Raw genomic sequence first — 27,813 nt, forward strand, 5'->3', positions numbered from 1 at the left:
CACTCGTTCGCAACAATCGACCGACTCCCTCGAGACCCCCTTGCCGGAAACTGTATGCACCAAACCAAAGATGGTAAATGGCGCAAATATCGATACACATCACTGCTGCCACAGGTAGAGGGAAGAAGAACCACGATGTAACCGCGACAAGGGGGGGGGGGGGGGGAAACCAAACACAGATAGACAGCGAACTTCACGAAAACGCATAGTTGGGAGAGAGCAGGGCTCATTTACCTTACGGGTACGGAAACGACAGTTGTAACAGTTTCTTTCCTCGATATCTAGGTAAATACGCGTTTGCAGACCCATATACGGTGATGAAAAATGCTCAGCTGCAAATTATCTACTGATCCCGTCGTTTTTCAATCCACTTCGTATCATGAAGTGTTATTTTTCTCAAAATCTGAGGATGCTGAACGAAAATATATTACAGTCTTCGTCTGTACACAAATGACTTGTCTTACAGTAGACGAATAGGTCGGCCGTGTCTGGTTACGTTACTCGGTTTACAGTGGTATCCTCGATTTGTTTTTTACTGCGCTCGTTGTTTCTCATAACGCCCATTTATTAAGTTGTTGCAGTGAAGTAGGAAATTCATAGCAGATTACACAACACGAAGACATTATTTGTGATGATAAGCTCACCGGACAAGATACTGGTCACCCTGCAGAAATCATTACAAGCATAATCGAATACCGTATAATTCCGCCCTTGGACTTGATAACCGCCTTTATTCGGTTGGGATACGTGTCCACAAGATTGTGCAGGTACGTCACAGCCGACGTAAGTCACTCGCCGTGGATCTGAGGACGCAGTTCCAATAAACTGCAGAGATGCTCTACCACTGTTCCAACCTATCCCACACATATACTGTGGCATTCAAGTCGGATGATGTTGCACGTCAGTCGAGAAGTAATATAGTGAGTAGTGGGGACGGTGTTCATAAAACCAGTCACATATTCCTCAAATCCTTTGAACGTTTTTCTATTGTAAATACATAACATTTGTACTGTCGTCTTTGTGTGGCTGTGTGACCGACTCCAAATGTACATTGTATGCAATTCCCGTTGCTATGTTCTCTCGCTAACAGGTGCGGATGGACATTTATTAACTGACTGCAGCGATTCCTGTCGGACGGAAGCGGTTTTGATTCACAAGCCGTGATCTGCGTCTCCGGTCCCTCCAGTCCAGATATTTTTCCGGTCACAGTTCTTATGTCGTGTTTCATCGCCACATATGCTAAACTTCTCCCTCTAGTCACGTCAACAGTCCGCAGTGGAACACGAGTGCCCTTTTTTGCCACTCGGTAACGTCCTTACTTTCATTCACATTTATGTCCAATGTCAGCTAGAAACATAAATGTCCCACTGGATGTTATTTCACTGAGCTCACGCTGATGTAGTTAGCGCACAGTTCAGCGCATGACTCGATCGCTGTGCCATCTGTAAAGACTTAAGGATCCTACTGCGCGTGCGCACAGGGGTGACAACTTTTTTGTCCAGTGAGCTTATCACACCTACGTGAGCCGATGACACGACTACCAAAAACTTTTGTGGGTTTTGTTATTGTTCTGAGTTGTGTATGGGCTTATCGATCTCTGTATAGTCCAGTTTCGGAGGTGGTTAACACCACTATTTGGAGGCAGCTTGAATCTAGCACTGCAAGGTATTGGAATTCCGTTATGATGAGTACAGGCGTAATATACAAACATAATATACTCCTTGCGTGATATTCACACCTGTGGCTAATTCCATGACTAATAAATCCGCTCCATTTGCTCTTGATGAATCCTTTATTTCGATGAAATAATTGACACGACCCAGCTTTCAGGATACAAATTCCATCTTCAGGCTGTAACGTCACAATAGGTTTCGTTACATTGTTAAAATCAGTGTTATGTTGCTATCAGCTGATAGACATTATCAGCGTAAATTCAATTACTTTACATAATTAATGAACAGTGAAATAATCTCAGCCCCAAATTACATGCATGTAGAAACAATTATGGATCAAAGTCTTTTATTCTCATTACAATATGCACGTCCTGTGTCCCTATTTACATTTTCCCACCTCACCTTAAAGTACGTGGTCAGGTGTGAATGTTTTGAGTGTGGTAGCAGACAAGCCAGAGATGCAGTGGGTCTCAGAATCTTCCACCAACTTTAACACAGTCAGTGGAAGGCAAAGAGCAGGAACAGGATGGTTAGACCAGAGGTGCAAAGTCTTAAAAATACGTTTTCTTACCAGAGGTTGGTCATGGGCCTCCCCCACCACCTCGCGCTGCTCGGGAGAAAGAGCCACGCAACGGTTACGAGGAGTTTTTTGGGAGACAGGCAAGCGACCAGACGTTCATTCAGAACGCTGCGTCGACATCAGGACAAAGGTATTTGAATGTTTGAATATGTTTAATGTTAACAATTTATTTATCAGAGGCTTTTTCGCGATTGATTAATTAAGAACCAATTATTGATTTTTGTTCAATTTATCCGATATAAGAATAATCTTCTCCGTTCGAGATTTCCGTTACGAACCGCCACGTAGTGTATAGTTTCAAACTGCAACCGCCGAGAAAGCTAATAGAGGGAGTTGCAGCCAGTTTTTGCGATTGCTGATCATTTATGCTAGCGTGTGTCGATGTTTAACAACTTATTGAAAATTTAGTGAGGAGTGTAGCTTTTCTAAGATGAATCGTTTCGTATTCAAGCACTTCGCGCTGGAGATACCCGCCACGAGTCCTGCTCGGTGCCAGCCACTGTACATAGAAAATCAGCATAGAGAAATTTGCATTTCAGTGATAACTTAGTGCACGTGCATGTATCAGCATAGTAGTAGTGACCACTTGCTCTCCAAGATTTTCCTTCACCCCACAGGACGATGCAAATCAAAGGCAACACGGCTTGTAATTCAAAGGAGAAATAATCTATGTGCATAGTTAAATAATCTTTGTCCGTAGTTAAATGAAAATTCAAAGCAGAACTAGTGAAATGTGTATTCAAAAGATTGTTAAGAAGTAACTTCGTAAATTTGTCTAATGTTTGTTTTTCGAAGTAATTTCCGTTCTAGGCTTGCTCATTTAAACCATACCTAAGAAAAGAGAATCATATCAGTGACGCCACCCCTTTACCAAAATTATTGGCACAAGACTAGATTCGTGCAGGATGTAGTTATTTCTGACCATCCCAAAAATTACCATTGCATTATCCGTTGCGACTTCAAATTCAATCGATATGATTGTATTCTGAACTATAATGGGCCTAAACATCAATTCTAAAGAGGGCAGAATGGTCAGGGAAGGTTACGCTGCCGAGAGAGAAAAAGTGTGCATAAGATCCTTCCCCACAGCAGGCTTATATAAAAATGAATAAAAGTAATCCCTGCTGATAAAATTAAGCAAACTCCCTTCTCAGCCTGCCACAGACGGGGAGAATTAACGACTTTTACTATCTGAATAGCAGTCGTTGGGAGCTTGCAAGGCGCTACAAAAAAGGAACAAGGAAAACTAAGAGGCGGCCTTCATCAAGTTAATTAACATTAAAGGAACCCATACAAATATGCAAATCAAGTTACACCTTGACTGCATACGAGAAAGTCGCAGTAGTCATGTAACAAAATCAGGAAATATCAAGTAGCATGCGAGAACCCGAGCAGATGAGGCGTGAGAAAGTTCTCTCAGTCAACCAGTACCACACTGGGTAAACGGACCCTAACTGAAACATGATATGAATGGAACAGGAAATAATAACACAGTGCCAGGGTAACGTAATCTATGAACCAACAGTGAACAACAACATATATGGTATGGGCTTAAGAAATGAACGTGTAGGCAATAGAAGCCATAGAATACCAATTTGTGAACCTCAAAAGTAGGTTACCACCATAAGTGCCCAGTCCGGCGCATACCGTGGAAGCCCAGCAGGACCGGCCAGCAGGCAATGCGACTCCTGGGAGAGTGGCCGCCAACGGAACTAATACCCGTGTTAGGAGGGAAGACTGAAGATCGTCGAGGTTGCGTGGCATTTCAGCTGTATGGCGTCGGATACTGTTTTCAAAACTTGGTTCCAGTTTTCTTTTAATAGGTTGTACGTAACATATTGTTCCTCAGCTTAGAACCACATAAAAGAGTTGTCAAGTACAACTGGAGCAGATATGTTCGTCAAGAAAAATAACAAAGTATAAGTACACTCATGCTCATAAATTAAGGATAATGCTGATACATGGTGAAACAACGCTCTGGTGGGCGGTTTGCGGGATTAAATCACCTCGGGCTATGACCATGCGGTGCATCTGACCTGCGGTAGTCGCACGGTGACGCTGGCAGCACTCCACATACGCAGAGGTGTGCTGGTGCATGCCAGAGTACGGTGCAGCGAGTAAGTGTGCCGACGTTTTCAGACGTACTAATGGTGACTATGTGCACAAAACGGCTCAAAGAATACATATTGATGACGTTATGAGGGTTAGAATACTAGGGCGACTGGAGGCTGGTCAAACACAGCAGGTCGAAACACGGGCCCTCTGTTTGCCACAAAGTGTGATCTCCATATTATGGCAACTATTCCAACAGACAGGAAACGTGTCCGGGGGCTTCAGTATGGGACGTCCACAGTGTACATCACCACAAGAAGACAGATATCTCACCATCAGTGCCCGCAGACGGCCACGGAGTACTGCAGGTGGCCTTGCTCGGGACCTTACCGCAGCCACTGGAACAGTTGTCTCCAGACACACAGTCTTCAGAAGACTGAACAGACATGGTTTATTCTACTGGAGACCTGCAAGGTGCATTCCACTGACCCCTGGTCACAGGAGAGCCCATAAAGCCTAGTGTCAAGAACACAGTACATGGTCATTGGGATAATGGTCCCAAGTTATGTTCACGGACGAGTCCAGGTATAGTCTGAACAGTCATTATCGCCGGGTTTTCATCTTACATGAACCAGGAACCAGATACCAACCCCTTAATGTCCTTGAAACGGACCTGTATGGAGGTCGTGGTTTGATGGTATGGGATGGAATTATGGACGCACATACACCCTTGCATTTCTTTGACAGAGGAACTGTAACAGGTCAGTTGTATCGGGCGTCATTTTGCACCAGTATGTCTACCTTTTCAGGCATGCAGTGGGTCCCACGTTCCCCCTGATGGATGATAATGCACAGCCCCACCGAGCTGCCATCGTGGAGGAGTACTCTGAAACTGAAGATATCAGGCGAACGGAGTGGCCTGCCTGTTCTCCAGACCTGAACCCCATCGAGCACGTCTGAGATGCTCTCGGTCGACGTATCGCTGTACGTCTTCAAACCCCTACGACACTTCAGGAGCTCCGACAGGCACTGGTGTAAGAATGGGGGCTGTACCCCAGCAGCTGCTCGACCACCTGATCCAGAGTATGCTAACCCGTTGTGCGGCCTGTGTACATGTGCATGCTAATCATATCCCATACAGATGTCGGGGTACATGCGCAAGAAACAGTGGCGTTTTGTAGCACATGTGTTTCGGGACGGGTTTTCTCAACTTATCACCAATACCGTGGACTTACAGATCTGTGTCGTGTGTGTTCCCTAAGTGCCTATGCTATCAATGCCAGTTTTGTGTAGTGTCACGTTGTGTGGCACCACATTCTGAAATTATCCTTAATTTATGAGCATGAGTGTACTTTACAACGTACTTTATCTGCAACACACGAAAGCCAGGGGGAATAAAACAAGTCCTTATGCAATAATGCATTTAAACTTTCGAAAAGTAAAGCCTTATTATGACGCAAAAGCCAGTTCTATTGTAAAAACCGCAACGTATTTTGCTTCCAGCGCTGTTATGTTTTATACATTGATTAAGAAAGTCTCCGGCATTCCAAAATAATTTACTAAAATTTGAATCCAAGTCAGATCATTCTGAAGTCTTGCTAGTACGGACAACTGTACCACATTCTGCAGTGGAAGTTTCCAGGAAGCTGAGAATTTAATTTTTCAGAATATTTAGGAGTCTGATAATCGGAATCAGAAGATATGACGAATCTACGATTGAACCATGCCAGTAATGTGAATCTCGTGCCTGGAATATTTGTATGATTACAGTCCATAACGTCATGACTTAGAGTGAACCTAAACTTGTAATGACTGGAAAGGTAGATTATCTTCAATGGTTCTTCTATACTGCTGAGAAGCTCTAGCCACAAATTCTGGGTTCGAGCCCTAGTCTGGCACGTCCTTTTGATCTGAAGGGAGGTTTCAATATACACTGTCTGTTCAATGATATCCGCACGCACCCATGTAACGCAAATTGACTACTATATACCACAAGAGCTGGACTCGCCATGAAGAACTGAGGTGGATGGTTCAAATGGCTCTGAGCCATATGGGAACGTCTGAGGTCATCAGTCCCCTAGAACTTAGAACTACTTGAACCAACTAACTTCAGGACATCACACACACCCAAGCCTTAGGAACGATTCGAACCTGCGACCGTAGCGGTCGCGCAGTTCCGGACTGAAGCGCCTAGAACCGTTCGGCCACACTGCCCGGCTGAACTGAGGTGGAGAGTACAGTCCAGTTGACAGAGAAACAGCAGACCTAACAGCAGAATCTATCAATCAGGAGAGCTCAGTGACTTCGAACATAAACTAGCCATTAGATGCCACCTGAGTGAGGAACCCATGAGGGACATTTCAACTTACATAAAGTTGCTCCAGACGGCTGACAGTAATTCGATTCTGAATTGGAGACCTGAAGCAACAACTACAGCTAAACCAAATCGAGTCAGACTTCATATACTGACGAAGAGGGACTGCCAAGCATTGCTGATGGTGGCTGTAAAACAATGCATGAAGTGAGCAGAACGGATCACTCGTGATTTCCAAACAGCTACCAACAGGCCGGGTAACGCTATGATTATGCAAGGTGTTACAAAACAGAGGTGTTACAAAACAGATCGATGATCCTATTTTGTTAGCCTTTGTACTTCCAAAGGAAGGAAATGCAGTAGGTGAATACGGAATGGGGGTAGGGAATGAAAGAGGATACCGCCTGGTAGAATTTTGCACAGAGCATTACTTAATCGTAGCTAACACTTGTGTCAAGGATCGTAAAAGAAGGCTGCATACAGGGAAGAAGCCTGGAGACACTGACAGGTTTCAGACAGATTATATAATGGTCAGACAGAGATTTAGGAATCAGGATTGAAATTGTAAGACATTTCCAGGGGCAGATGTGGACTCTGACCACAATCTATTGGTAATGAACTGTAGATTAAAACTAAAGAAACTGCAAAAACGTAGGAATTTAAGGAGATGGGACCTGGATAAACTGGCTAAACCAGAGGTTGTACAGAGTTTGAGGGAGAGCATAAGGGAACAACCGACAAGAGTGGGGGGAAAAATACAGTATAAGAAGACTGGGTAGATTTGAGAGATGAAATAGTGAAGATAGCAGAGGATCAAGTAGCTAAAAAGGCGAGGGCTAATAGAAATCCTTGGGTAACAGAAGAGATACTGAATTTAATTGATGAAAGGAGAATATACAAAAATGCAGTAAATGAAGCAGGCAAAAAGGAATACAAACGTCTCAAAAATGAGATCAACAGGAAGTGCAAAATAGCTAAGCAGGGATGGCTAGAGGACAAATGTTAGGACGTAGAGGCGTATTTCACTAGGGGTAAGATAGATACTGACTACAGGAAAATTAAGAGACCTTTGGAGAAAAGAGAACCACTTGCACAAAGATCAAGAGCTCAGGTGGAAACCCAGTCCTAAGCAAACAAGGGAAAGCAGAAAGGTGGAAGGAGTATATAGACGGTCTATACAAGAGCGATGTTCTTGAGGACAGTATTATGGAAGTGGAAGAGAATGTAGATGAGGATGAAATGGGAGATATGATACTGCGTGAAGAGTTTGACAGAGCACTGGAAGACCTGAGTCGAAACAAGGCCCCGGGAGTAGACAGCATCCCATTACAACTACTGATAGCCTTGGAAGAGCCATCCCTGACAAAAGTCTACCATCTGGTGAGCAAGATGAATGAGACAGGAGAAACACCCTCAGACTTCAAGAAGAATATAATAATTCCAATCCCAAAGAAAGCAGGTGTTGACAGATGTGAAAATTGCCGAACTACCAGTTTAATAAGCAACGGCAGCAAAATACTAACACGAATTCTTCACAGAAGAGTGGAAAAACTGGTAGAAGCCGACCTTGGGGAAGATCGGTTTGGAATCTGTAGAAATGTTGGAACATGAGGCAATACCGACCCTACGACTTATCTTAGAAAATAGATTAAGGTAAGGCAAACCAACGTTTCTAGCATTTGTAGACTTAGAGAAAGCTATTGACAATGTTGACTGGAATACTTTCTTTCAAATTCTGACGGTGGCCGGCGTAAAATACAGGGAGCGAAAGGCTATTTACAATTTGTACAGGAACCAGATGGCAGTTATAAGAGTCGAGGGGCAGAAAATAGAAGCAGTGGTTGGGAAGATAGTAAGACAGGGTTGTAGCCTATCCCCGATGTTATTCAAACTGTGTATTGAGCAAGCACTAAAAGAAACAAAAGAAAAATTCGGAGTAGGAATTAAAATCTATGGAGAAGAAATAAAAACTTTGAGGTTCACCGATGACATTGTAATTCTGTCAGAGACAGCAAAGGGATTGGAAGAGCCGTTGAACGGAATCGACAGTGTCTTCAAAGGAGGATGTAAGATGAGCATCAACAGAAGCAAAACGAGAATAATGGAATGTAGTCGAATTGATGCTGAGGGAATTAGAATAGTAAAAGAGACACTTAAAGTAGTAAAGGAGGTTTGCTATTTGGGGAGCAAAATAACTGATGATGGCCGAAGTAGAGCGGATATAAAATGTAGACTGGCAATGGCAAGAAAAGCGTTTCTGAAGAAGAGAAATTTGTTAACATCGAGTATAGATTTAATTGTCAGGAAGTCGTTTCTGAAAGTATTTGTATGGAGTGTAGCCATGTATGGAAGTGAAACGTGGACGATAAATAGTTTAGACATGAAGAGAATAGTAGCTTCAGAAATGTGGTTCTACAGAAGAATGCTGAAAATTAGATGAGTAGATCACATAACTAATGAATAGGTATTGAATAGAATTCGAGAGAAGAGAAATTTGTGGCGCAACTTGACTAGAAGAAGGTATCGGTTGGTAGGGCATATTCTTAGGCATCAAGGCATCACCAATTTAGTATAAGAGGGCAGCGTGGAGGGTAAAAATCGTAGGGAGAGACCAAGAGATGAATACACTAAGCAGATTCAGAAGGATGTAGGTTGCAGTAGGTACTGGGAGATGAAGAAGCTTGCACAGGATAGAGTAGCATGGAGAGCTGCGTCGAACCAGTCTCTGGACTGAAGACCACAACAACAACAATGCATTCTGAGGATTGGACCACCCGATACGTAAACATGGTTTATAGACAATAACATTCCTGATATTGACTGGGCTCTCCTTGAGCCCTAGCTGAACCCAATAGAACACCTTTGGGATGACATAGAAGGTCAACTTCGCTGCAGACACCCGTGTGCTACATTACTACTTTCACTGCTTTCGGTCCTTGAGGAGGAATGGGCTGCCATACCTTCACAGACATTTAAACACCATATTTAAAGTGTTCGCAGCGCAGTTCAGGCTGCGACAAAGGTGTTCAGTGGAACACCCCGATATTAATGTCCTGTAATATTGAAACGACTCTCGTATTTTCGCCAACTGTAGGTAACGTATTTTAATCTGCCTTTATTATTTCTTAGTAATAAAATTAAATATTTAAGTTCAATAGTATTTAAATACAATGTAGTCTGTAAGAGTAGTAAGTAAAGGAATAAAAGAATGAAGTGTCGTAATTTGTTGCGGTCTATATAGGCCACTACACGACATTACTAGCTCACTTCTTTTTCTCACATACTTAACTTTTTGCTCGCTCTTGTTGCTAATATATGGTTATTTGTTTGATTTCAGGCATTTTAATTGAGATTTCAGTGAAAGTTTTATACATCCGTGCTGTGTAAAGATGATATTGAAAATACAACAAAATTTATTTTAAACAGTGTAAGTTCTTTAACCAAAGATATCCCTTTGCCAAGTCGGCAATAATTTCATCTTGCGAAATAATTACTTCAGAAAGTTGAAACTATGGGGAGAGAGAAATATTAATGAACTGAATGACTCCTATAGATGTCGCGGGGTCCAAACGATACATATCGAACATGCGATCGTAAATCCATCATGCGACTCTGGTGACGGGCGTTAAGATCAATTTTTTGTGATCGTCATTTGTATCTGTTTTCCGTCGTTCCCGTAGTTGCTCTAAATTACATACCTCCATGAATTATTTATGAGTTGCTAGGGAATCCCAGATGATATATGTCGTTTGTGAGTGGAATGTCTCGTGTTCTTGACGTTTCTTCGGCGGAGTCTCTCACATGGAAAAATCTAATTCCATGTTTATCCAGCGAAGAAAATTGTTCGACTTTTTGTAGCAAATATGGAGTACCACCGGACGAGAAAAGAAGGGACTAAGTAGACCGTGGTGGTTCGAAGTGTGTAAAACTTCGTAAGCACAGTTTCGATGCTGAAATACCGTTTACAGTTTCACTGCGGACAATGCGGAAAACGAACGAGCATCAGGAAGAACACTTGGTTCGACTCTTCCAAATTATCCATCCAGAGCACCATAATGGACTTTCACATGATTACAACACCGACGATGAATAAGGTAAGTCATCTCCTTTGCAATTACAAGTATTTTTGTAATGCTCTTCTTTTGTCGTTGCTGTAGCGACCATCGTAAACATACCCATAACGCCCGCCATTAGAGACGCATGATCGATTTAAGATCGCAAGTTCGATATGTATCGTTTGGACCCCGCAACTTCAATATTCATTCATTCTAGGAAATTATCGATCATTAATGAGAATTCATTCAGAAGTAACTTTATACTAAATAGGCCGAAAAGTTTAAAAAATGATTGTAATCAGAATTTTTAGTGTGAACATTTCGATACGAATCACAAAGATATTAATAGCGACAGCTGTATGTTTACTTTAAAGTTCAGTACGAAGCAGATAATAAAATCTCTGGTAATAGTTTTCGTTAGCTAGCCAGTACTTTTTTTGACAACTAATTAAATCATATTTCTGGTCCTTGTATGTTAGAAAAGACTAGGAAGTTTAACAACATAAAATTATTTAACTGAAACATAATGCAGGCCATCTTAAACAACCGACGCAGTCCGTTGTATGGCGTGTGAATAAACGGTGTATTGGTTGCGCATCACACGCACTCCATATTAAGAATGTTAAAACAGTACACAATTGGGCCGTATGCGCCTCGTGTTCGTGCCGTTTATTACTTGACATCTTGTCTTTGCGGTACTGCCGTCCCGTTTCTTGTTCGATTTACTGGTGTCACTAAGTTGCTGGCTTGCCTGCCCGTGAGTGACAGCAGCAGCACTTATCGATAAGAGCATTGTCGTTCTATCTTTGTAGCGACTGCTAGTATTTCTGGATCATCGTGTATCGGGAGTTGAGCTGGGACGGAGCAGCAGTGAGGTCGAGACAGCCATGACTCGGTCGACCATTGCTGACACACATGAATTGAGTGCGGACGACCTTGGTTGGTCGTTCGGTCGGTTGTCTCATTGGACGACGTGTATTTGGTCGCCGACCGCTTCTGGGTTCTCTCGGTCACTGGTTTTAGTATTGTTCGAGTTGTTTGTGGAAATGTTGCATGGAACCGTGTGTGGCTTGTGTTGTTTTGACTGAGCAACTATTTTAATGCTGTCTGCATGCTGCAGGCAGTCAGAGAGTTGGGAGGGAACAGCGAGGGAGTCCCGCGGCGCAAGGGCAGGCTGGGACAGCTGGCGGCGTGCATGCATTGTCGGATCGTGAGGTGCTAGCTGCGAGAGCGACAATATTCATTGCCCACTGTACCTGGACGCTGAAGTTGAGTGATCAGTTAACCTGTAAAGAAACCTCAGCTGTTGTGACATCTCTTCGTTCATTTTTGGGTTGTTGCTCCCTGGGCCATTTGGGCTAGCAGCAATGTAAGTTGTGTTGGAGTCAGCGAAATCTTGCAGCCGTCTTCCTATATTGTGATTAATTATTAAATTGACTGATACTTGCCAGTGAAGTGCACCAGCGGTATTTTCTGCCCTGTGGCCATTAACGCCCCAGTTACCTGCCCTGGTAGTTTGCATAGTTTTCCGGCAGGGTGCCTTTCCTCTTCGTGTTCATGCTGTCCAGGATGCATGTAGTTCGACAGCCTTCTAAGTTGTTTGGTTAGAGTGATATTGTTTTCTTGGCTGTTTTTAGACGCCAATTTCTGAACTTGTAGTGCTGTTCATATCCTAGTCCTCAGCCGATATTTTCCATCGTTCTGCTGTTGGTCGGACGGAAGGGAATTGTTTAACTTGTTGGTTGGCCCTTGGGCCATCTCTAGTTTGGATGGCCATCCGATTATTTAACTTCAAACTCTTGGCTGCGTGTCTCACCTCACCTTAAGTTTGAGCCGCCTTATCAGGCCAACCCTTGGAACACTTCTGAGCACCACTTGTCCTGTTCGTTTTAGACTGTGATTTTCATTTTAGTTTGAAGTATTGTGCGAGGCCTTTGTCCATGTATTAATTCAGGTTTTTTTAAAATTTTACGTAAATGCCTTCAGCCGTGTTAAATTAAAATTTTGAATATTGATTTTATATTTAAAACAATTTTTTTCTTACAAATTTGTTCTATCTGAAATTGTTTGTAATCCAGGCACTAAGCCGTTAGTCGTTTAACATGTTATGTTTGGCCTTCAGCCGAGGATTTACGTGAACCCGTTTTATAAGGCCTTCAGCTGTGTGTGTTCTTCAAAGGAAAACTTTTTATAAGAAGGAAGGTTTTTATTTTAAATTGTTTGTCTGACTTGTTTTTCAGGCCTTCAGCAGTTGTTTCAAATTTCTTTGTGCCCTTCAGACGTGCAATAAGTTAATATTTCTTTAATTAGGCTTTTGGCCATTCTGTTGTAACTTTAAAAAGCAACTTCTTAGTTAGAAAAAAAAGTTTATTAATGTGTTTTAATTATAGTTGTCCTGCAGATGTGTAGTGTAGGCCTTCAGCCGATAATTGTTTTCAATTGCATGTTTGTTTTAAATTTTTACCTTCTATTTTTAATTGCTTTTGATTTCTAAGCCAGGCCTTGAGCCATTCTTGCTTTTGGTGTGGTGTTGGGCCTTCAGCCCAGAAAGCATCTCAAGTTTTCTTTAACAAGGCCTTCAGCCGTATTTACTAATTGTGATCTTTTAAAGCAATGTGTAAATAAGTGGTTCTTAGAAAAATAAAGTTGTGTGTTTGATTGTGCAACTCACAGTAACTGTTTACAGCCCCATCGACAATCGTAACCTTATCCTGTGCGCTCTCTGAGTACCTACCAACTAGGTTTCAATAATAATGAACTATGTTGCTTGGGGCCAGGTTGTGTATCTTGTCAGTTCCTAAATATGATCAGAAATTTTTACAAAATAGCATTGTCGTTACAAAGTAAAACAATAGCAGGATTTTTTGGTCATAGTGACGCATCCAGATCGCTGCACCTGGCGGCATTACTACTACAAAAAGGACTACGAAAACCTCCGAGAAATAAATTACAAGACTTACGACCAAGTAGGACAAGACAAGAGGGAACCGGCTTCAGTATGTCTCCGGATACTTTTAATTAGATAGCGTGTGAAACCCCATTGGGAGATATGTGCACGTCAGCGATGTTTCAGCGGTCATGAATGATAACGGCTCGTTAACGATTTCGTTCTCGCGCCACAACACGTGGGCCCCGACATCAGCATGAAAAAGTGTGCTCGATGTTCCTTGATAGATGCACCTCTATACCTTGTCCACAAAAAACGAGTTACAGAAGAGTAAGTATTATTTATTACACGTACATAGGAAGAGGCATCGATATTGCATATCAGTTGATACCTCTGCAACAACAAGTAAGTCTGACATTACTTACCTTTTCAACTTACTCGTAATATTAAATCTCAAATCGCCTATTATCAGGCCTTCGTATATACCCATCATCTTACCTGCAGAAGAGTAGTAATATAAGGCAGCACAGTACTGCAAAAAGCAAGGAGTGCTTCCAGCTGGGAAACATCTGAACACACAAGCAGGCGGACACCAGTCCTATAGGTACACCAATGTATGCCATGCAATTGATACAAGAGCGGTTTCTGATATCCGTCAATTCCGTCCCTGAAATATCAAAATCAGCATCTTCTTTAATTACTAAATTTAAAATGTCACGCTTTTTCATTGTAAGTTATTTCACGTGATACACTTCCATATTACCATGTACACTTACATTTACAAATAAAATGCAACACTTAGCATAACAACAAACAAATGAATAATACTGAGTCCACATACATTAAATTTATAGAGAAAAATATTATACGACCAAAACCAGAGTTCGATCAGATTAACATATAATGAAGAGATCATATAAACTGCCTCGGAGAAATTTCATATTACCAACAAAGCACAAAAATAAAAACGGCTTTAGAGAACAGAAAGCAGCTGACAGGAACCTTGTGCATGTTGTTATTATAATGCGATTACAGGCAAATTTCTACGCACTCATCTCACATGTCACAACATGAAACTGCGTGTTTTCAAAGTGATGAAAGTTGTGCTCTTATTATTCGAAGTAGTCAGTTGACGTACTGAAATTGGTTCAGGGGGCTAGGAGCATATGTTTTGCGACATATTTTCATACTTGTGGCTAAATTGTTTGGCGTGTAACACCCCACCCATCACTTATCTGGTTTTGGCGTGTGTTCACCCCAACTAATTGACTAACAGAGAGTGCAAAACTGCCGCAATATCGGATAACGCAAAGAAAGTAATAAGGCCCTGTGACTCCTGATTGAACTGCGGTGGCAGTGTTGACATTAATTGATTCAGAATTGATCACATTTAATTAAAAATGGGTGCACATTGATGTTATATGCAGCTAATGAACACCAGATGCAAATGTTGAACATAAAATTAATTAAGAAAGTGACTTGGGATTTCAACTACTTGACTGAAAACAGATGCAGTCGATTATCACAAATTTATTTTAATTCACGACCTTCAATCATCACATTACATGACTCTCCTACCAGGCAGTGGTAATAAATTGCGTTAGAGTGGAGCAAAGCTCGATAACTCAAAAGTAATTCTTATCGACTGACCCAGGCGTAATGTGAAGTGCAAGAAGAATTCTACAGTACGCGGCCCATGAAACCCTCGTCGAAACTTTGCCGACGTGCTCCAACAAATTAATCAGTGGCCGGGGCGGGCGCAATATCACCGAATACAGCGTGGCGGACCGGCGTCGTTGTGTGGACATCGGCCGACCTTGTGGTGCTGCAAGGCTGCGTTCGTCTATTCCCTCCTAGCTTTCTTGCTCAGTACATAGCTGAACCAAAACGTTCTATCTCCAAACTCAATCGTTCCATTTGCCAAGTCCTAAACTGCAGAGATGCTCACTCTTTCTCAGGCAAGCTAAGTAAATAACGCCACGTCCGCACTCTAGGCAAGCTGGGAACAGAAGATCTCTACTGAGACTTCTGCCAGTCTGCTCTTCGCCTCGGTTTCCCCTCCAGCAAAATCACTTACGCCAATTTCAGCGCAAGTTGCGTTAATTATGCTTCGCTTCCCAACGCCGACCAATGCCTGTTCTGGGAAGTGAACAAATTCCCACAAAATTTCCCTTCCTCTCAACTTCTTCTATTTAGCTCCCCCCAGACCACCCATCAAGGCTTGCATCTGCACAAACACCAAGTTTTCCGGAATTGAGACTCCAAGGAAAGTACTTCAAATTACTTGGTCCTACGTTCCTATCGGAGGCTGGTGTATTTCATGCTGTCGCTCTTCACCTGATTTACTTCAGGCTCTGCGGACCGTGAATTCAGCGTGAAGTTGCTATAGTCACGAACACGCATATTTTGACCTCCGTTGACTGCTCCCCCATAGCTTTGCGCGGCTTTGTCGCATGTTTCACAGAAAACGGGACGACAGACATTTATCAACAGGCGTACAAGTTCTCCGTCTGTTTCCTGGCACACCAGCATGGAGTAGGGGTCAACCACCCACTCACTGTCACTCATCTTAAGGTGGCTGGAGGCCGCGCACCATTACTGCTTTTTCAGAGCTTGAGCCGCCCTAAGCTGCCTATTGTCTCTTCTCTTAGCTGCTCCCCAGGCGGGCCACAGTAAAATACTTGCCTGGGGTAAACTAGCGTCCAGTAAAGCGACTCATTTCCACAAAGATTTCATGTCATGTGAATTACTTTAAAACCATCACCCGAAATTAATTATTCCACCACGCCCATACTATACCCTCTGCAAGATGCATTGTGCCTTGTCAGTTATTTTGTTGAGCCCTACTGTTCGCTCAACGTGAGTTAGGTGATCTTTAATGACTTTATGTAAGGGGCATAGTACTTGCCATCTTACAAGAGTGTGTCTACAAATGTAAAATAGTAGTATCCAGGGTGGTTTCTTTAGCGTCAGTTCCACGATGCGCTGTAGTTTGGAGGTAAGCGGCTCCCTACAGCTAACAGAGTTAAGTTAGTTCAAAGGAAACCAAGGATACAGCATAAGACAGAACCTGCTTCAGATTGAGCATACCCTTAGCCGTATGTGATTTTGTTAGGGTGCCATTTTGTGCTGCTGCAGATTTTAGTGTACTGTACTGTCCTTAGTTTCCCCTTCAGCCAAATTAGCTATTCAAGAAAAGTGTATTATTTATTTACGTATTTTGTGTATGATGTGTGTACTAAAATGATATTTTTTTTCGTGTAAAGAAATATTAAATTATGGAATGTAAAAATAACTCAGCACTAATAGGGACTAAACACAGCAATTCTAAGGTATGAAAGAATGATGATTCTTCAGTGTATGAAAGACGTTACTTATGCTACATTCTTATAATTTTGTTATGTGAAGTCTCAAGTATTCGTCTCCGAATAACTGCTGCAACTTACATCCTTGTCAATCTTCTTAAATCTTATTACTGTATTCTTCTCTTGGTCTCCCTCTACAATTTTTACCTCCCACACGTCCCTCAAATACTAAATTGGTGATCCCTTGATGTCTCATAATGTGTCCTGTCAGCTAATCTTTTCGTCTAATCAAGTTCCGTCATAAATTGTTTTCTCTCTATTCCGATTCAGCACTTCTTCATTGGCTGCGTGATCTGATCATCTGTCCTTCATCATTCTTCTGTAACACCACCTTTCAAAACCTTCTGTTCTGATCTAAACTGTTTATTGTCCACGTTTCACTTCCATTCATGGCTGCATTCCACACAAATACTTCCAGAAAAGACTTCCTAACACTTGAACGCATATTCGATGTTAAAAATGTCTCTTCTTCAGAAAGCCTGCCGTTGACAGTCTAGATTTTTTAACCCCAACTTCTGCCATCATCCGTCATTTTTCTGCCATATAGCGAAACCCATCTATAAGTGTCTCGTTTCCTAATCTAATTCCCTGTGTATCACCTGATTTAATCCGACTGTATTCCATTATTCTTGCCATGCTTTTGTTGATATTAATCCTATATCCTCCTCGTCAATTCCGTTCAACTCCTCTTGCAAATCCTTTGCTGTCTCTAATAGAATTACAATATCATCGGCACACTTCAAAGTTGTTATTTCTATTCCCTGAAATTTAATTCCTACAGCAAATTTTTCTTTGGTTTACTTTACTGATTGCTCAGTGTACAGACTGAATAACATCGGCGATAGCCTACAGCCCTGTCTCACTTCCTTCTCAACCATTACTTCCTTTTCATGCACCTCGTCTCTTATAACTGCCGTCTGCCGGCCGGGGTGGCCAAGTGGTTCTAGGCGCTACAGTCAGGAACTGCGCGACTGCTACAGTCCCAGGTTCGAATCCTGCTTCGGGCATGGATGTGTGTGATGTCCTTAGGTTAGTTAGGTTTTAGTAGTTCTAAGTTCTAGGGGACTGATGACCTCAGATGTTAAGTCCCATAGTGCTCAGAGCCATTTAAACTGCCGTCTAGTTTCTGTACAAGTTATAAACAGCCTTTCACTTCCTGTATTTTACCCCTGCTACCTTCAGAAATTTAGAGCGAGTATTCCACCCAGCATTGTCAAAAGGTTTATTCAAATCTACAAATGCTACAAATGTAGTTCACCTTTCGTTAAGCTGTCTTCTAAGTAGTACAGTTAATATTGCCTCGTGTATTCGTATAAGGAAGAGAGAGATTTCGAAGGCAACTAATGTTAGAGACACTCAGTGGAAAGTTACATGAAACTTAGTTTTATGAGGCCTTTAAAGTAGATTTATCTAGAAAACATTATTAAAAACTTTTGCTAAGCCACTGCATAAACGTCACAAAGTAAGTGATGTTAGTCATTCACTACCATTATTAAAATAAAGGCGATGAATTTGCGAAACGACTAGTTATCGACGCCGTCAGTCCTTACTGAGAAGAGAGTCAGTTTCGTTAAAAAATGTATCAAATCTTTGTTCCCAATGGTGAACTTCTAAACTCAACCTTAAGGTCGCTCAGCTTGGAGTGAGGAATATATGGTGTTCCAGATATTAGCTAAATGCACCATCCTTAGTTCCTGCTTGACCAACACACCAGGCAGGTACTGAAATGTATTATTTAATTACATGCTTTGCATATAACGTTTGTACTAAAATGTTGTTTTCTTTGTTCGTTTCATGTCGTACAGGTAAGACAATGACAAAGTGAACCAATGGTGTTCTACCAACGCAATAATTGCCAGTGCTTGTGACTAAACAAAAGGGAGCTAAAAGCTTATGATGGTGAGAACAATGAGCCATCATTACCAGATCGTCTCTCCGCATTCTTATAAAATGTATGTACAAACTGATTTGTGTGTGATGTATTACCTCACAAGAGGTCTTGAACTTGTAAAAATCACTTTGTATTATATCAACATCACATTATAAAATGATGGATTGAGATCCGTAAACCAGTTCATTTTAGGGTAAGAGGGGCGCATATCAGCCGAACAGCTTGATCAAGATGTCGCTCAGTATAGGGAAAGACAACGGCAAATAACAATCATTTTGAGCACCTCTGTGCCAAGTGTTATCACAGCCTTAACTTTGTTGTGTGTTATTTACTTTCTGATCAGGCGGAGAGCTAATTCTAAAGGGAACCGAGGGTAGTCCAAGTCCCAGTGCATTGGATACCGAGGGCGTGAGGTGAGTAGGTAAGGGGTTGAACGGGCAGTGGTCATCCAGTACGGAAGTTTTACGTTTTGTTTCATGTAATGTGTTTTAAGGGCACTAGGTCACATTTAAGTTTTCTAGTAGTAAGGAAATATGAAATAGGTGCTGACCCAGACAAGTTAAGAGCTAGTTAAGGGTCGACCCAGGGACTGGGTCATTCCAAAAAGGGGAATAATGTAGCGGCACCACAGTTTGAGATAGGAAAGTTAGATTCGGTGCAAAATTTCTGAGCACAAGTTACAGCCAGGTGCGGGCCAGATTGCAGTAAGTTACACTGAGCAGCGGTTGCAAAGTAAGGAGTCGTCAAACTGTTGAAAAGAGTAAACGCAGCAGTTTGTATGGCATAACTACAGGCAGAAGGGGCCCACTGGCGCAACCCAGCTGTGGTGCATATGTGACTTGGAGCGGCACATTAGCAAAACAGAGGTGCACAGCCACATACAAATGGGTGTCGTTTTCCAACGAGATTCATTCAAGTGTGGCATCTCTCCTGGATGGCGAGGCATGTCGCACCACCGGTTAGATGCAGCAACAGATGGAGTGCCAGTGTCCCAGTACACGGCAGATCATTAGTTCGATCCTCTGAGGCCGACGTGGCGTCCACAGCCAGCCAATGGTGCTCCACTGTTTGGCTCGGTACCGCAGGCAGTCGTCTCAGCTCGCAACTAACGCCAGAGACATCCCGAGATGAGGGTCACAGATTCGGAAGCCAGATCATGGGCTCTTGCCGCCGTGATCTCAGCTACGCCAGTGACGAAGAAGCAACAGCGGGAATGGCCTACGGTTCCCGGCAGAGCAGCACGGAGACATCGAGGATGGTGGGCGCTGAGACAGCTGCTGGTGCACCCATCCTGACATCATCAGAACTCAGCGGGCCAGTCAAGGCCGCCACGACACAGCATTGTATTGCACAGGCTGCTGGGGTGTTTCCTCAGCACTGCGGGGCCCAGTGACGCAGACAGAGGTGAACGAGGACACTGTAGTTTGAAACAATAAATCATTTGGGAAAGTTCTCACCGAATTTTAATACGGCACTTCCTGGCACCCACCCACTGCATTTGGTGTCTCCCTGCTACATTTGGTCATCCTGATACATTCTGTAGCAGAAGTCGCCATTACACTACACTTTTATGAATGTGTCGTGGATCTGTTTCCCTCTGTGTTTTATTGTTTGCTTCTCTGTAGTAGATGATTGTTTCCTGTATGAACTGTCTCTGGGTTTCGTACTGTTTTTGTTACTGATTCGTACCCTGCATTGTAGAATCTTTTACTTCTTTAGGCAGTGCAGTATTTTCCTCAGGTTTTGTGCTGTCGCATTCTACCAAGAACTACCCAGTTTCTATCAATAAATCCTGATAACTTGCAGTATAATGTCACTCCTATAACCATCTGTGATCTTGCTTCTGTCTTATATCACATAGCGTTGAATTTTCTCCGAAAACTTTTTTCCTGATTTTTCGCAGGTCTGTGTCACATGTTCTCTTCTATGGTATTTACTGTCCACTTATTGGCAGAAATTTCTTGCTCTTTCGTCGTCCCTCCCCCTCCTATTTGGTGATTTATGTTCCTTACATAGAGCACACTTCATGGTATAATTAGAGTGCTCATTGCTTTCTAATGGCACGAGACGCCTCTCCATAATTCGTTCTTAAAATTCTTCTTTGTTAGGAGGATTTTATGTGTAACATTCATCTCTCTTCCCCGTGTATTTTTACATCTGTATTTACATGGCACACACACTGCCACTTGTTTGTTTTTAATGCTGTATTTTCTGATCTGGCCTTTTTACTCACAATGTCCACAAATTACTAATTGTTTATCGCAATGTATTATGTTCTGCCAGATGACCAAGGTCTTGGTGTTCAAAACACCTCCTCACTACTAGAAAGTGTTACACTGAAGCCGAATGAAATCCAAGACATACTTTTTGTCGCTTCACGAGTGCTGTTTTAACCTGAGGGCTCTCATTTCAGTAACTTGATGGACCATTTTTCTTCCCACTGGTTCTGTCCTGAGTCGGACTGTAAAGCCGTTTCCGAAGGTTTCCTTGGGCAGTTCATCTTCAGGGTTCCTCAAATGTATTGTGTCTTTCGGTGTCTTTGCATTTGTGTCCACTGGGATGTGGTACACAATCATTAAAGGTCTCTTAATCTTAGGCTATTCACAAATCAGTTTCTCTTGCACCTTTTTGTTGTTGATTATCTTTTTCGTGACCCTTCATGTAGCAATTTCGAAGACGATTACATTATCGGTTTGCTTGTCCTTCTTCATACAAATTTTCTCTTTGGTCTGGTTCATTAAGTTCGTCAGCTTTTGTTGCACTGTCTTTGCCTTTTCATTTGTTCGTGACTTTATGAGCAAAATATTTTGTTCGATTGCTTGCTCTGCTGTGATTTCAGCTGCAGGAGCTGTTTTGCTTGCATCTCTACTGGGTCGCTCGGTTAGTACCACACATCTGCATGTTTTCTCTAGTTTCGTGAATATTCTCTCGTTTTATTTTTGTAGTTGTTACGAAATGCACTGCCAGTTAATAAAGCCTGCTTTAAAGCACATTGCGATATTTTTGCCAGTAATTCCACCTTTAGTTTGCTTGTTCTTGGGCTGTGTCATCTTTTGCCCAGAAAATTCATTTTCAATAAATACCATCATGTCTTCATACAGCTGCTTCATATTGACTGGTTTTCTAACTGTAGCGTTTTCCCTTTCGGCGTTATTACTTGTTTTATCATAGTCAACTGCCACCTTTTCTTTACGTGTAGTCGTGCTGACTACATCTGTTTGCCCATTTGATGCCGAGTGCAGTGCAAGGCCTCTCCACATTAAGAAACAGGTGCTGGCCACTGGAGTCTTAAGCGAAGCACACGTTCTGACTCGCCTGGAAAGTGTTCCATTAGGTTCAGGTATGGACTATGGACAGGCCAGTCCATTCCAGGAATGTTATTGTCCACAGACGATTGCCTCATAGATGCTGCTTTGTGTCAGGGTGCGTTGTCGTGCTAATCCAAACAAATAACGTCTGCTAAGTGACCCTGTACCGTGCGCAGTACACGGTGCTGTTAAATGAGTTGATACGCTTCCGAATTTAGTGTTGTTTTCTTAAGCGCAGGAAAAGCAGTAGACAGTAATTACTGAAAACATTGCCATATCATAACATCAACTGCAGGGTTCTTTACTGTTGACACTACACATGATCTCAGGTAACGTTCAGTAGGTTTTTGCCGAACACAAACCCCTCCACTATATTGCCACAGGGGAACACGTGATTCATCACTCTAAACAATTCGTCTCCAATCACCGACTGTCCAGCGGCGTCGCTCTATACACAGCCTAGAGCATTGCTTAGCAAAGGGAGGCCACGACGTTTGGGACGCGGATTTACTGGAAACTTCATACACTCGTAGTACTCCACGAGGACAACAAAATGTGTAAGCAGTAGCGCGTACTTCTCAAGCGTTATTGAGAAAATCGTAAGATAATTTCGGTCGTCAAACATACATCTGTGAGTGGCCATTTTTATCATGAAGGGGCGGCAGCCGAGTGGTTAGCGTTCAAGCTCTGTAATCACTGCATTGCTGGATCGAGTCCCGTTCGTCAGTTTTTTTTATTTTCAACACAGACATTTTCTTTACTATTTATATTACAATTGATATAATGGGATGAACTTTTATTAAATTTACTATGTTATTTGGCAGTCTACAAATTTTTAATATCACAAATAATATAATAGTCAGGTCTTCAGGGCTCCAGCAAAAATTCGACAGCTCATGAGCCCTCTGAAAGACGATGTAAGCCTTCCAACGCAAGGCGTGTATACAATGCCGTCTAGTTGTGGGCGCATTTATGTCGGATACACTGTACGTACCATTAAACAGCGCCTTGTGGAACACGAGAGGTGCTACCGCCTGCGATATCCTGAGAAATCACCGACATTAGGAAACAGAAAATGTACACTGAATTGCATTCGACAAGACATCTGTTTAAACGGATCTATAGTTTCTGGAGTAGCGTCATAAAAGACTGACAACACCCTTAAAAAAACACTCAGCTCTGCTGCTGAACACAGCTTGGAACACAGCCACTGGAAGGCTCATGCGGGCTCGCAACGATAAAATTACCATATATGGCACCGCAGTGAGTAGCAGTGTTTTCGCAGAAGGTAGCTTGGCCACATAAGGGCAGCAGCAGCGTTCACACGACATTCAGTGCCTCACCAACTGCACTCATGCTCATAAATTAAGGATAAATGCAGAATGCGGTGCCACACAACGTGGCACTAGACAAAACTGGCGCTAATGGCATAGGCACATATGGAACGCACACGACACAGATGTGTAAGTCCACGGTATTGTTGATAAGTTGATAAAACCGCACCGAAACACATGTGCTACAAAACGTCACTGTTTCCTCCGCATGTACCCCCACATCAATATGAGATATGATAACAATGCACACGTACACAATCCGCACAACGGGTTCATATACTCTGAATCAGGTAGTCGAGCAGCTGCTGAGGTATAGCATCCCATTCTTGCACCAGTGTCTGTCGGAGCTCCTGCAGAGTCCTAGGGGTTTGAAGACGTGTAGCAATAGGTCAACAAAGAGAGGGTTTAGGTCTGGAGAACAGGCAGGCCGCTCCATTCGCGTGATATCTTCTGTTGCGATGTACTGCTGCACGATGGCAGCTCGGTGGCGCCGTGCGTTATCATCCAACAGAAGGTAGGTGGGACCCACTGCACGCACCACTGAAAAGGAGGACATACTGGTGCACAATGACGTTCCAATACACCTGACCTCTTACAGTTCCTCTGTCAGAGACATGCAGGGGTGTATGTGCATCAATCATTCCCATCACACAACATCAAACCACGACCTCCATATAGATCCGTTTCAAGGACATTAAGGGGTTGGTATCTGGTTCCTGGTTCACGCCAGATGAAAACCCGGCGGTTATCACTGTTCAGACTACACCTGGACGTCCGTGAAAATAACCTGGAACCACTGTTCCAGTGACCATGTACTGTGTTCTTTACACCAGGTTTTACGGGCTCTCCTGTGACCAGGGGTCAGGGGAATGCACTTTGCAGGTCTCCGGGCGAATAAACCATGTCTGTTCAGTCGTCTGTAGACTGTGTGTCTGGAGACAGCTGTACCGGTGGCTGCGGTAAGGTCCCGAGCAAGGCCACCTGCAGTACTCCGTGGCCGTCTGTGGGCACTGAAGGTGAGATATCGGTCTTCTTGTGGTGTTGTACTCTGTGGACGTCCCGTACTGTAGCGCCTGGACACGTTTCCGGTCTGCTGGAATAGTTGCCATAATCTTGAGATCACACTTTGTGGCACACAGAGGGCCTGTGATACGACCTGATGTGTTTGACCAGCCTCCAATCGCCCTAGTACGCTACCCCTCATAACGTCATCAATATGTGCTCTTCGAGCCATCTTCAACACACCACTAGCACGTCTGAACACTTCTGCACACTTACTCGCTGCCCCGTACTCTGAAATGCACCAACATACCTCTGTGTGTGTGGACTGCTGCCAGCGCCACCGAGCGCCGACCGCAGGTCAAATGAACCCGCATGGTCATACCCCGAGGTCATTTAAACCGGCAAACCGCCCACCAGAGCGTTGTTTCACCATGTATCAGCATTATCCTTAATTTATGAGCATGAGTGTACTTCTTAGCTCGAAGCTCCTGGACATATGACCACGTTCCCCTGATGAAAGCTCGAGAAAAGTTATCAAGGAAGAAAAGAGTAAAGAAACAGGAGAAGCCGTCTGTCAGAATAGTTTCCTGTTCTTTCTATGAAAAATACTTCTCAAGGTTTTTCTAAACGTCGCTCTCGCGATGCTGCAACACATTGTTTTGCCCTACTCACCTACAGATACCGCCGACTCCAGCATGACGCCTGCAGCGCCCCCCACCAGTGACTCCGCCATGACGAACAGCGGGAGCAGAGACGGCGTGAACAGCATCGCCACCCTGCTGACGACATGCATCACCACGCAGGCCAACTGCAGCGGGCGACGTCCGTACCTGCAACCAGCGTATATCCGCTTGCTTCACAAATATTCCATTTCCCAGATATTTCTGTAAAATATGTCAAGTAACAAAGGAATTGAGGACATTAGCTGCCATCCTCGCCGTAATTATACACTACTGGCCATTAAAATTGCTACACCAACAAGAAATGCAGATGTCAAACGAGTATTCACACTATAACTGACATGTGATTACATTTTCACGCAGGCTGGGTGCATAGATCCTGAGAAATCAGTACCTAGAACAACCACCTCTGGCCGTAATAAAGGCCTTGATACGCCTGGGCATTGAGTGAAGCACAGCTTGGATGGCGTGTACAGGTACAGCTGCCCATGCAGCTTCAACACGACACCACAGTTCATCAGGAGTAGTGACTGGCGTATTGTGACGAGCCAGTTGCTCTGCCACCATTGACCAGACGTTTTCAGTTGGTGAGAGATCTGGAGAATGTGCTGGCCAGGGCAGCAGTCGAACATTTTCTGTATCCAGAAAGGCCCGTACAGGACCTGCAACATGCGGTCGTGCACTATCCTGCTGAAGTGTAGGGTTTCGCAGGAATCGCATGAAGGGTAGAGCCACGGGTCATAACACATCTGAAATGTAACGTCCACTGTTCAAAGTGCCGTCAATAAGAACAAGAGGTGACCGAGACGTGTAACCAATGGCACCCCATACCATCACGCCGGTCGTCAAACGCGGATGCGACCATCATGATACTGTAAAAAGCACCGGGATTCATCCGAAAAGATGACGTTTAGCCATTCGTGCACCCAGGTTCGTCGTTGAGTAGACCGTCGCAGGCGCTGCTGCCTGTGATGCAGCGTCAAGGGTACCCGCAGCCATGGTCTCCGAGCTGATAGTCCATGCTGATGCAAACGTCGTCGAACTGTTCGTGCAGATGGTTATTGTCTTGCAAACGTCCCCATCTGTTGACTCAGGGATCGAGACGTGGCTGCACGATCCGTTGCAGCCATCGGATAAGGTGCCTGTCATGTCGACTGCTAGTGATACGAGGCTGTTCGGATCCAGCACTGCGTTCCGTATTACCGTCCTGAACCCACCGATTCCATATGCTGCTAACAGTCATTGGATCTCGACCAACGCGAGCAGCAATGTCGCGATACGATAAAATACAATCGCGATAGGCTACAATCCGACCTTTATCAAAGTCGGAAACGTGATTGTACGCATTTCTCCACCTTACACGAGGCATCACAACAACGTTCCACCAGGCAACGCCGGTCAACTGCTGTTTGTGTATGAGAAATCGGTTGGAAACTTTCCTAATGTCAGAACGTTGGAGGTGCCGCCACCGGCACCAACCTTATGTGAATGCTCTGAAAAGCTAATCATTTGCATATCACAGCATCTTCTTCCTGTTGGTTAAATTTCGCGTCTGTAGCACGTCATGTTCGTGGTGTAGCAATTGTAATGGCCAGTAGTGTATATCTGGTGTCTCGTCTTTCGGTTATTTTGATCCTGCAGCCATTATGAATCAAGACACAAAGGAATTAAAGACATTAGCTGTCAGGAAGAATTCATTTAAATGAATGGGAAAAGATGAAAATTTGTGCCTGACCAGGATTCGAACCTCTGTCTTTTTCTAATTTTTTTTATTATTAAACGCGAAGGTTAATACGGAGTCCGGTGGGGTGCGAACCAGGAACACACCACACGCTGCTACCTTACATTTCTTGGACCGTATTAATTTTTTTCTTTTTTTGCTTGTAACGGCAAGGAAGAACGGACACAGGGGCAACTTAAGGCTGGGTGGAGACAAAGTGGGCCAGGGTCGCATGCCGTGGCCTAACCACGATGCCTCCCCTCCCCTCCCTCCCCCCGACTGACACTGCTGGTTGTTTGTGAGCTTTCAACTCAGCGAATGCCGGCTCTCCAAATGGGTCACTGCTCCCCTCAGTCAGATGTAGCGCTCTGGTGTACGGGCGATTGCAATGCCACTACCCGTTCTTGTACTGACAAACAGGGATTGTTCACATCCTTTAAGACCAAATGGTAACAGAGAATACAAAGGTAATGAGAATAGAAGGATTTTTTTTTAATTACATGTCACCCATGTAGCCGAACAGCAGTCCCAGGACTGCTCCAATGTTCTGTGCATAGAACATGACGTCACTGACGATGTGCATGTCGTCGCAGACCCAGTTCATCTCTGACGGCACCGTCTGAGTGTACCACGTGTCGTCGTACTCCCAGCCGTGCTGGCAGGGCACCTCGGAAGCACCGTCCAGGGCGCTTCCGTTGTACATCAGGCACTTGCTGAATGTTCCTCCTTCCCTGTGTAACATAAGTAGAACCTCATTATTAATGCATTCTGGAACACAATTTGAAAACTATAGCACTGGACACAACTAGTAATCTAGGACAAAATCCAGAAACCGTTTGAGAAATTTGGTTTTCACACTGTTGTATTGCCTAACAAAAAACTAGAATCAACCACAGGACACCAGAGAGAATTATCGTTTGCTGATGCTCGTTCGCTCCCCTGTGTTTCGTGA

At 43.5% G+C, this 27,813-nt stretch overlaps 1 protein-coding gene across 1 annotated transcript in view; it reads right to left on the minus strand.

Moving 5' to 3' along the window:
- Positions 1–27,813, minus strand: part of LOC126473481 (solute carrier family 22 member 7-like) — a 169,123-nt gene that overhangs the window by 75,311 nt on the left and 65,999 nt on the right. The window contains exons 3-5 of the mRNA XM_050100556.1: positions 27,362–27,592; positions 25,134–25,291; positions 14,060–14,228 (exon numbers count right to left, since the gene is read on the minus strand). Coding sequence (XP_049956513.1) covers positions 14,060–14,228; positions 25,134–25,291; positions 27,362–27,592 — 558 coding nt within the window. The remainder of the gene's footprint in view (positions 1–14,059; positions 14,229–25,133; positions 25,292–27,361; positions 27,593–27,813) is intronic.

This window comes from Schistocerca serialis, chromosome 4 (genome assembly GCF_023864345.2).
Source record: "Schistocerca serialis cubense isolate TAMUIC-IGC-003099 chromosome 4, iqSchSeri2.2, whole genome shotgun sequence".
NCBI classification, from domain to species: domain Eukaryota; kingdom Metazoa; phylum Arthropoda; class Insecta; order Orthoptera; family Acrididae; genus Schistocerca; species Schistocerca serialis.